At 40.5% G+C, this 11,014-nt stretch overlaps 2 protein-coding genes across 3 annotated transcripts in view; both read left to right on the top strand.

The window, feature by feature from the left end:
- Nucleotides 1–1,745, top strand: part of mphosph10 (M-phase phosphoprotein 10 (U3 small nucleolar ribonucleoprotein)) — an 8,844-nt gene extending 7,099 nt beyond the window's left edge. Inside the window, exon 11 of the mRNA XM_005724254.2 lies at nucleotides 1,522–1,745. Within this exon, the coding sequence (XP_005724311.1) occupies nucleotides 1,522–1,671 (150 nt within the window). The 3' untranslated portion in view covers nucleotides 1,672–1,745. The remainder of the gene's footprint in view (nucleotides 1–1,521) is intronic.
- A 2,587-nt stretch (nucleotides 1,746–4,332) lies between these two features.
- On the top strand, nucleotides 4,333–9,342 carry ist1 (IST1 factor associated with ESCRT-III). Of its 2 annotated transcripts, none has more exons than XM_005724252.2 (10): nucleotides 4,333–4,449; nucleotides 5,011–5,111; nucleotides 5,218–5,398; nucleotides 5,476–5,563; nucleotides 5,671–5,754; nucleotides 5,858–5,968; nucleotides 6,061–6,240; nucleotides 7,080–7,181; nucleotides 7,708–7,714; nucleotides 8,219–9,342. In XM_005724252.2, the coding sequence occupies exons 2-10, from the start codon at nucleotides 5,024–5,026 to the stop codon at nucleotides 8,383–8,385; spliced, it is 1,008 nt and encodes a 335-aa protein (XP_005724309.1). In that variant the 5' UTR covers nucleotides 4,333–4,449; nucleotides 5,011–5,023; the 3' UTR covers nucleotides 8,386–9,342. The 2 variants fall into 2 exon arrangements, with proteins under 2 accessions (XP_005724309.1, XP_005724308.1); XM_005724251.2 differs by having other exon boundaries at nucleotides 4,334–4,449; nucleotides 7,669–7,714.
- Nucleotides 9,343–11,014: the final 1,672 nt, after the last annotated feature.

Raw genomic sequence — 11,014 nt, 5'->3', positions numbered from 1 at the left:
TTTTTTTTTTTTGCTTTTGCTTTTTTTTTAACAAAGGAAATTAAAGGATTTTAAGTGTGCCTTCTAGTCAGAAAAATACGGTACTGAAAAAGTTATTGTGCTTAAGGTGCTTCGCTGACATCATCTGAGAGGTTCTGCCCTTGACTACCTCAGATTGGTTTAGACCATGATTTGGGCTCAATGTTGTCTGCTGTTGGCCACACGGAGACTTTCAGAGTTGTGGAGACTTTTTTTTTTTTTTTTTTTAGTAACTCGAACGCCTGGTCGCACAGGTGCGACCTAGGATGTTTTTTTAGTCACACCATTGAGAAATTAGGTCACATTTGCGACCAAATTGGTCACACTCTACAGCCCTGTTTCATGTTGTTTATAACCAGCCATGCAACCATCTGTGTGATGCAGCAGAAATCAAGACTCATCAGACGAGACAACATTTTTACAATGTTCTGTGGTTCAATTTTCTTGAGCCTCTGAAAACTGCAGCCTCAGTTTCATGTCCGTACCGGAGCAGCACCCAGTGTGATCTTCTGCTGCTTCAAAGTTCAACGAGTTGTGCGTTCAGAGATGCTCTTCTGCATACCTTAAGCCCCTTTTTCCATTAGTATCTACATGGATCGACTTGCCACTGTTCGCCACGACTTGATTGGGATCGACTGGTTTTCCAATACAATCGCGTACCACCTAATGTGTGTGGTCATTGTCATAGCAACATGGCCAAGCGTCCCGTGATTAGTTTGAGACGTGAACCCTACAACAAAGGTGGATGGCGAGGCAAGAATATACCTGCTACTCGGTCTGTGGCTTTCCGTCAGACTCGGGAGGCACCGGCATTATTTGTAGCCATTTCCCTCCTAGCTGGGTTTAAAAAATGACAGTTTTGATTTTCATGAATGAGATAATCTAATGACTCATGGAGTGACCCCCTGACAGGCCAATCGGTGGCATGTAGTCTGACGACGTCACACTTTAGTACCTGCTTGTATCACTGGTAAACTGTGGCGAACTGTTGCGAGTCGATCTGAGTAGGTACCAGTGGAAACGGGGCTTTAGTGGTAGCGAGCAGTTCTGTGAGTTACTGTTGCCTTCCTACCAGTTCGTTATGCTCTTACATCAACGTGCCATTTTCACACATGGAACTACTGCTGACTGGATATTTTGATCTTATTCGGACCATTCTCTGTAATACTAGACATTGTTTGGGGAAAATCCCAGTAGATCAGCAGCTTCAGAATATTCTCAGAGTCAACGACTGTGTCACGTTCAAAGTCACCGGTGTTCCTCATTCTGATGCACAGTTTGAACTTCAGCAGGTTGTGCTCTATGGATTAACTCATGTTTTAACTATGTAGTGCCATCACAGACTGGGTAATCTATTTTTAGCAAACAATTAGTCAGCCTTTTCCACTTCTCAGACACACCACACCTTTAAGGAAGGCTTTTGTTGTAAACATTACACAAATTCCTACTTTATGCTGCAGATGTTCCTGAGGTGACTTTACTAACCAAGTGTTCCTGTTTCAGGACGAGGGGAAGGACAAGGCTCTGCGGTCCTCTCAAGCGTTCTTCTCTCAGCTGCAGGACCAGGTCAAAAGTCAGATCAAAAGCGCAAAGGACCAGCCTTCAAAGAAGAAGAAAAACAAAGAGGTTTCTGTTAGCAAACTCAAGTTATAATAGCTGTGATGGTTTGTTAGGGATTAGCAATGATTTATTGTATATATTTTTATGAAAATGCAAAATAAATGTTATGTCTGAAATTCTTGTAACATTTTGATTAAAAATAATCAGGATTACAGATGTGCTGGTGCTCTGTTTGGTTTTTGCTCATTTCCCATATCCCTCTGTATGAATAGAGACTCCACCACATGGCTTTAGACGGTCCTCTGAATATTAAGCCATTTTCTAAGGGAGTCTTATCTCTTGACACTCTTATAAAATGTAAGCTAGTGATCCTCTGAATCATTCTGGGCAGACAACAACTGGGTATTGTGCTCACTCTGTAGTGTGGGAACTATGCAAATAATATAAAATAGCCTCTAAACCTTGAATAAAGTAGGTACTTCTCTCACTAATGGATATTAATTGATATCTTTTTGTAAAGACTGTATTTATAGATCAAAGACATGTAATTTCCCAGACTGGAAACGATCAATTTCACAGTGAAAAGCAGCTCTTCATTTTATTTTATTTTTTTTTAAAGTGGAATTCAAGTACAGGGAGTGCAGAATTATTAGGCAAGTTGTATTTTTGAGGAATAATTTTATTATTGAACAACAACCATGTTCTCAATGAACCCAAAAAACTCATTAATATCAAAGCTGAATGTTTTTGGAAGTAGTTTTTAGTTTTAGCTATTTTAGGGGGATATCTGTGTGTGCAGGTGACTATTACTGTGCATAATTATTAGGCAACTTAACAAAAAACAAATATATACCCATTTCAATTATTTATTTTTACCAGTGACACCAATATAACATCTCCACATTCACAAATATACATTTCTGACATTCAAAAACAAATCAGCGACCAATATAGCCACCTTTCTTTGCAAGGACACTCAAAAGCCTGCCATCCATGGATTCTGTCAGTGTTTTGATCTGTTCACCATCAACATTGCGTGCAGCAGCAACCACAGCCTCCCAGACACTGTTCAGAGAGGTGTACTGTTTTCCCTCCTTGTAAATCTCACATTTGATGATGGACCACAGGTTCTCAATGGGGTTCAGATCAGGTGAACAAGGAGGCCATGTCATTAGTTTTTCTTCTTTTATACCCTTTCTTGCCAGCCACGCTGTGGAGTACTTGGACGCGTGTGATGGAGCATTGTCCTGCATGAAAATCATGTTTTTCTTGAAGGATGCAGACTTCTTCCTGTACCACTGCTTGAAGAAGGTGTCTTCCAGAAACTGGCAGTAGGACTGGGAGTTGAGCTTGACTCCATCCTCAACCCGAAAAGGCCCCACAAGCTCATCTTTGATGATACCAGCCCAAACCAGTACTCCACCTCCACCTTGCTGGCGTCTGAGTCGGACTGGAGCTCTCTGCCCTTTACCAATCCAGCCACGGGCCCATCCATCTGGCCCATCAAGACTCACTCTCATTCCATCAGTCCATAAAACCTTAGAAAAACCAGTCTTGAGATATTTCTTGGCCCAGTCTTGACGTTTCAGCTTGTGTGTCTTGTTCAGTGGTGGTCGTCTTTCAGCCTTTCTTACCTTGGCCATGTCTCTGAGTATTGCACACCTTGTGCTTTTGGGCACTCCAGTGATGTTGCAGCTCTGAAATATGGCCAAACTGGTGGCAAGTGGCATCTTGGCAGCTGCACGCTTGACTTTTCTCAGTTCATGGGCAGTTATTTGGCGCCTTGGTTTTTCCACACGCTTCTTGCGACCCTGTTGACTATTTTGAATGAAACGCTTGATTGTTCGATGATCACGCTTCAGAAGCTTTGCAATTTTGAGACTGCTGCATCCCTCTGCAAGATATCTCACTATTTTTGACTTTTCTGAGCCTGTCAAGTCCTCCTTTTGACCCATTTTGCCAAAGGAAAGGACGTTGCCTAATAATTATGCACACCTGATATAGGGTGTTGATGTCATTAGACCACACCCCTTCTCATTACAGAGACGCACATGACCTAATATGCTTAATTGGTAGTAGGCTTTCGAGCCTATACAGCTTGGAGTAAGACAACATGCATGAAGAGGATGATGTGGACAAAATACTCATTTGCCTAATAATTCTGCACTCCCTGTATATTGATCATTTTAATTATTAACCAATCATGTCTGTAGATTAGTCTGTGTATTTTTAACATGTTTGTAGTTGTTTTGGCTTCCCAGTTATTTATTTCATTTAAATCTATGGTACAATGTTTACTTGGATACTTAATTTTGAGGTTTATTTCATTTAATTTGTGCTGCGATAAACCACAGATTTGAAACAGACTGCTTCATCTTGATAATATATTCATACCCCCTAGTCCCCAAACCCACCTTTGTCCCCCCTAATTTTATCAACTGGGTTATCCCACAATTAAATTATTTCAAGCAAAGGAAAAAAACAAACAAACATTGTAATTAGCCTCCACCTAACTTAACCTCTGTTAACTGTTAACTTTTGGAGTTTTCTGTGTTAGGTAGCATTTAAACTAATTGGTTCACCCTGTACTGTGGACAGCTGCGGTATTTCTAAAATAGCATACAAACTGTTTTATTTATTTATAAGAAGAAGTATTAGGGCCATATTTTAAAAAAAGAAAAGGAAAAAGTAACGTCATCGGCTGACAACTGGGTCACACCTGCACCTGTGATTAACGCTCCTTTGATTCGGACAGCAACCCCGCCCCTGGGTTATTCCCCCATGACGTCACTGGAGATAATCACGGAAGTGAAGTGAGCGACGAAACAAGACTCAAATAAGTTGGTGTGTGCGCTCGACTCGTATTTACAGGTAAGCTTCTGGCATTTTTTTAACCTGTTAAACTATTTCGAAACTATCTGAATTCTTAAAGTCTTTCAGTGTATTTGACTTGGTTTTGTTGACGTTAAACGACGGAGCTAGGTCGGTAGCTAGCACAAACGATAACAGAAGACTGCTAACAAAGCAAAGGCTGTAGCTAGCAGATTTGTTCACACAAGCACCGGCTCGGGTTTTTAAAAATGAATGATTGTAATGTTAATGGATAAAACGGTACTGGACACGATACGACGGTATCGTTTAAAGTAGCATGGTTGGCCTTCTTGTTACCTGTTCTCGGCGTCAAGCTAAAGCTAATGTTTTGAGTCGTTGGTAGTTTAATACTTTGTGTTGGTAACTAACTTGTGTTTATTCCTGACCTTGTTTACGTGTGTGTGTTTGTGTTGTGTGTCGCGTGAATGTGCGGAGTCATTGTGTTACGATGGGTTGGTCATGCTCACATGATTGAGTGACTCACTGGATCAGAGATGGTAAGTTAGATGGGCTCCATAGGTAGTCTTCACTTATTTCCCCTCTCCTCTCTCCTGTCCAAAGGCTGTCCGTCATCATGCTGGGAGGAGGTTTCAAATCAGAGAGGCTGAGAGTCAATCTCCGACTGGTCATCAACCGACTCAAACTCCTTGAGAAAAAGAAAAGTGAGTCACTGTGCTGCTCTCCAATAGCTGAAGTGGCTCTTTATTTGTAAAGTAGTTCTAATGTTTGTTTTTTTCCTTTTCCCATATTGCCAAATTTAATATAAAGCTGAGCTTGCTCAGAAGGCCAGGAAAGAGATTGCAGATTACCTGTCATCAGGTAAGGATGAGCGGGCACGGATCCGTGTGGAGCACATCATCAGAGAGGACTATCTGGTTGAAGCCATGGAGATCTTAGAGCTTTACTGTGACCTGCTGTTGACTCGCTTTGGCCTCATTCAGTCCATGAAGTGAGTACTGAGCATTGTAAATTCCTTACCTTCAGTGTCCGTCCTCGTTAACACGGTTGCTGTTTATCCATTATTAGAGAACTAGATCCAGGCTTACAGGAAGCAGTGTCCACTCTCATCTGGGCAGCTCCTCGTCTGCAGTCAGAGGTGTCTGAGCTAAAAATTGTAAGTTCTATCTAAAAATTTGTCTCCAGTGATAATAAACACTTGGTATTTACATCTATTCCTTTCAAGTCAGTATTGACAATCTTGTTTCTAAAATCTTCTTTCAGGTGTCTGAACAGCTGTGTGCAAAATATAGCAAGGAGTACGGCAAGCTATGCAGGACAAACCAGATTGGCACAGTCAACGACAGGGTAATTTTTTTTCCCCAGTGACTGTCCACAAGCTTGTATAGGAATGTATGAACCTTTTGTCTAGTGTGCTCTTAGCGACATCTAATCAAATATCTGATTTCAGCTGATGCACAAACTGAGTGTTGAGGCTCCTCCCAAGATCTTGGTCGAGCGCTACTTGATAGAGATCGCAAAGAACTACAATGTCCCCTATGAACCTGACGCCATGGTCCGGGTAAGCAGCAAAGAATCTGTTGTTACTCAATGTGAAAGTTGGAAATTTTGCCCTCTGTTTGTTTATTTACCATCCGCTACTTCTCCGGATAGCCCGAGGTGTGTACTGGGGAGGAGGCAGACCTGATTGATGTCGACAATGACAGGAAGTTTGGAGGAGGAGGTGGTGGAGGATTCACAGCTCCTCTAGCTCCTGGAATCCATATGCCTATGCCCATGCCTATGGCTATGCCAATGCCAACAGCTTTCAACTATCCACCTCCCAATGGAGCTGTAAGAGTTTTTCCTTTTAAAGACGATGATTTAGTTGAATAATATTGTGTTGCTTTTTACTTTCTGTTAAAGATTTAACGTGAACATTTCACTGATATTAAAACAAAAACACTTTTTTTTTAACTTTGCCTTGTAATGACATGCAGATAATGTTATGCTCATTTTCAGGATATTGCTACATGTGTATCTGGATGGAATTTTGTTTTTGGTTCTCAGAACATCTAAAGAAATTAGCAAATTGTTACTACTGGCAGTGACCCCTCAGCTTTTCATCCATTTCTGAAAGGCATAGATGGCATGGAGCATTTACAGCACTTGTTCTAAAAAAAAGTATATTTTGTTACATTTTAACAGTATGAAAAGTCCTTCACAGCTGCTTCTGACTTTTAAAGCATGTTGTTTTGAGGACAATTTAATGGTAGTAAGATCACCAGGATGAAATAGATTCTAGTTTGTTGTATTTACTCTGTATGAGAACTATACACTATATTGATAAAAGTACTGGGCTACCTACACCTATTGGAATCAATCAAGACCCATATCATGAAGCTCCTGGCACGCAGTTTTTGGGCTGATGTTAATGCCAAATGTTAGAACTCTATAGTTATTGAGTCAGCAGTCTTAGTGACTCATTTAACAGCCTGACTTGTTAACCTGGTAACATTGTATTACAGTACCTGTTCAGTGACAGTGAATGACCCATTCATTCATAAATGTTCACAAAAGGGGTATGGCCCAATACTTTTGACCTTGTAGTGTAATATGTACTACCTTCCTCAAACTTGTTTGACTTTTTTCTTTTTTTTTTTCTTTTTCTTTTTTCTTTTGCTTACCCCCAGGAACCGTTTCATGCACCCGTTGGAACCTACAACAGCTTCCAGCCCCCCATGGGAGGAGGGCAGCCACCTCAGTTGCCCACTTCTCCCCCTACATATGAGTCTGTAAGTCTGTACGACTGAACCCTTCCCCTCCATCCATGTCCCCTTCATGTTTCCAAAGATGGACAGACGGACAGGGCAGGGAACCACTCAGGGAAGAACTGTTTATTCGGCTTGCTTACAGTTCTGCCTGTCCTCCATACTTTAACATTATTTCTCAGAGTAGGCCCAGATTCAGGTTCATCTGCACGGATGTAGGTAGCATGAAATTGGCCAACTTTAACCTACTAACTATGACCTGATCAGCTTTTCTTAGCGGGACTGAAAGAAGCGATAACTGAGGCCCTTTACCAAAAATCATGTTTAGTGTTGCACACTAAAGGTGATGGTTTCCATTTTTCTTTTTTCTTTTTTGTTTTGTTTTTGCATCTGCCTTTTATAAATGAAGTATTAATCAAAATCTTATTAATACTAACAAATATATGTATATATTTGTTTTTGTTTTTAAATATGGGGATGAATTCATCACGAACACATTTGTTTGTTTCAGATTGACGACCTAACTGAAAAACCTTCTGTTCCTTCCCAGGGCGTAGGTGAGTTCTGTCAACAATCAGCAGCACTTAAATGATGAGAGGGGAATAGTTTGTTTTCTTATTGTCAGCGAATCAACTGAAATGACTATAACCCACATTGTGCCAGTTAGTCTTGAATAGTATTTAAATCTTTTAACTACCCACATGAAATAATTTTTTAAAACATTTCATATATATACGTAACTCTTTGACAAAATTATCTTGTAATTTATTGTGCAAATTGAGCATTATTAGCATGCCAGTGTGCTTGTTGGAAGCAGATTTGCTGCTTTGATGTGTATTTGCTGCAGAAGGATGGTGAGGCTCATACTAATGAAAGCAAAGGTTACAGAGTGCAGCTCACAGGTGGGGGAGGTCTGTTCGTTTGTTTATTTATTTTAATCTGTGTTGTTTGCAGTAGATTTTAACAAGGTGGGAAAATAAAGTAGGGTAGGACTTAAGTTATCCTTAAAATGCTCACCTGCCAAACATTTTCCTAAATAATTAATGCCTGTTACTCTCCAGGTCCCGCTCCTTCGGCTCAGATTTATGACAACAACGCTCTTCCAGAACTCCCATCTGTTCCTGACACACTCCCAACATCCTCCTTGGGCAGAAGCAACACCACCTCGGATGACATTGACTTTGATGATTTGACACGGCGCTTTGAGGAGCTGAAGAAGAAGACCTAAATACTTTAACCTGATATACATAAACAGGCCTGTGTCACCTACACAGCTCAGAACAGGAAATAGGAATTGTTCAAGGCTCTGAATCAGATTTGGGTAGCTCTCCTCCCTCTTTCTTGGTGAAGTAATTTTACACAAATATTAAACATACATGTAATCTATTACCTCATTTATATAGCTGTGACCAGCTAATGAGAGAGAGTACTTTTTAGCGCCACATGTTTTCATTTCTTCTATTTGGCACGTTGGATAAAATCTTAAACAATCATGCGGGTATTCACCCCTTCTCGCTCCTTATTTAAAATCGCACTGAAGTTTAACCTTTTCCATTTGTCTGTGTGGTAATTAATATGTTCACATTTAGATCTTAAGTGTTGATTTTTCTGAAGGTTTTGGGTTTGATTGATATTTATAGTACATGCCTTTATTCTACTTTGGACACACTGTCGCTGTGATCTTTGCCACTGTGTCGTTCAGTCCCGTCTCAGACCAGTTTGACAGGTATAGCGGGCTGCGCCACCTCTGTGGCGAACAAGCTTTTACGCATTAAAATCACCATTTAGTTTCCAAAGTGAGGCTCCAACAGTCAGTGAGGTTTTTCTCAGCTGTACCGGGACACATAGAAGCCATATTTTCAGTGTGTTACGCAGTTTTTCTCACTGTGGGATTGTTAAATACTCATTATTACCGAGCTTCTCAAACTTCAAGGTGTATTTGTATCAGAAAAATAGTATGGTTTCAAACCTTTTCCGTTTGAGGGCGATGGGACACAGATGTAAAATGACAACATGTATGGAAATCTGTAATTTAATACACTTACAGCAATATAGGTAGACTTATGTACATGAATGATTTAACTGTATAGGAAAAGGAGTTTGGCAACCGGGAGTTGTTCAATATTTGACAAATCTGTTTTATATACACTATCTCCAAATAAAGTTTTCTTTTTGCCCTTTTGAATTTCAGTTTTACAAAATACCTGCACTTTTTTTATGACTGAACAAACAAATTTGCAATTAAAATCCTGGCAGGTGAAAGCAGCCAGCCAGCAAACTGATTTGATTAGATGTAAAGTTTGAGAGCAGAGGAAAAAGTTCGTGCCATTGTGATCTTGTGCATGGGTCTTGTACTGTATGTTCACCACTCCATTTGCCTTACCTTTCACCTCTCATCTGAGGCCTTGCCAGTCTGTTTTAGGATTAAGCATCTGTTATCCACCAAGACTGGACACATAATACGTTTTTCAGTTTCTAATTGACCTTATTTGCGTTACACTCCACAGATTCTGAGTTTTAATTTGCTTGATAGATTAAAAAAAATCTGTACAGGCATTAGAGGTAGATGTTTCTAATTATTGTAATAAGTGTAGTGAGAGGTTTTTGTTATTGTTCCTGTAACCTGACTACACCGGGCTCTGCTTGCATGGCAAATAGACGGTGGCCTTGAATAATATGACTCAGCGCTTTGAAAAGCTTCCCCACTGGGTTATACGTGCAGTTAATTAATAGTTTTACATGAGCTGGGAAAAAACGGAGAGATAATTAACCCTACAGAACTGTGATCTGCTCACTGTCTTTTCTATGTTCGATTGTTCTTTCATGTTAAACTTTAAGACACAAAATAGTGTCTTGTTGCAAAAAATAGTTCCCCTCCCCCCAAACAATGTATACTACAATAACAATTTAATAAAAGACTCTTTGGAACTGGAAAGCTTGTAAGGTCTGCACATAATTTTCCATCAGTTTTTCTTTTTAAAAACAACCTGTAATGCTCAATGGTAACCAGCAGAGGTCGCTAATGTTAAGGGAAAGCTCTGAAAGGGAAATCATTTTTTCAATTATGTAAAACATACTGTGATTTAAGTTAATGTGAAACTAACCTCTTTACATAATGGATCCTTTCAGTTATCGCAACATAGTCTTGCATCAAGTCATACTTGACTCATTTTCTGTTTGACACTTGTGATCAATACAGGTGTGAGTTAAGAGCGGCTCAATCATGTGAAAACTCATCCTGTTAAGTTTTAGTGATCATTTGGCTTTGGACAGTCTCCTCTTTGTTCTTTCTTTGAGTTTCTAACAGTAGGATGAGAGGCAGAGCCTTCAGGTATCAGGCCTCACTCCAGCTCTCAGTTTGGATTTGGGAGAGAGATTAGGCTTAAAATTTTACTTTTTCCTAAAGCTCATGTTTTCTCTTTCATAGTTTGTTTTATCTGTGTCTCCCTATCATCTCCTTTTTTCCTTTTCTCTTTTCCCTCCCTGAGCCTGGTTATCCTGGATGTTTCTTCCTGTTGAAAGGGAGTTCTTCCTCCCCACTGTTGCCTAGTCCTAATTATAGGCTTGTTGTTGGTTTTCTATCTTGGGGAGCCGCTACAACGAGTCTTCAACCTCAGTCTGCGACTGGGGAGAGTGCCCGCCCCATGGAAGACATCCTGCATCGTCCCGGTCCCCAAAAAGAACCGGCCCAATGAGCTGAATGACTTCCGACCGGTGGCACTGACGTCACATCTTATGAAGACCCTAGAACGGCTCTTCCTCAACCTCCTCCGACCACAGGTACAACATGCCCAGGACCCACTACAGTTTGCATACAAGGCGGGTGTCGGAGTGGAGGATGCCATCCTGTACCTCCT

This window comes from Pundamilia nyererei, unplaced genomic scaffold (genome assembly GCF_000239375.1).
Source record: "Pundamilia nyererei isolate P.nyererei 1_Seehausen unplaced genomic scaffold, PunNye1.0 scaffold00011, whole genome shotgun sequence".
NCBI classification, from domain to species: domain Eukaryota; kingdom Metazoa; phylum Chordata; class Actinopteri; order Cichliformes; family Cichlidae; genus Pundamilia; species Pundamilia nyererei.
The sequence above is the reverse complement of the archived record's forward strand: the minus strand, read 5'-3'. Positions and strand labels throughout refer to the sequence as shown.

Bases quoted from the DNA above. Each gene is read 5' to 3' on its own strand.
- ist1 (XM_005724251.2), top strand. From the start codon at position 5,024: ATGCTGGGAGGAGGTTTCAAATCAGAGAGGCTGAGAGTCAATCTCCGA. The intron at 6,241-7,079 runs GTAAGAGTTTTT...GCTTACCCCCAG, and splicing joins ATCCACCTCCCAATGGAGCT to GAACCGTTTCATGCACCCGT. The intron at 7,715-8,218 runs GTGAGTTCTGTC...GTTACTCTCCAG, and splicing joins TGTTCCTTCCCAGGGCGTAG to GTCCCGCTCCTTCGGCTCAG.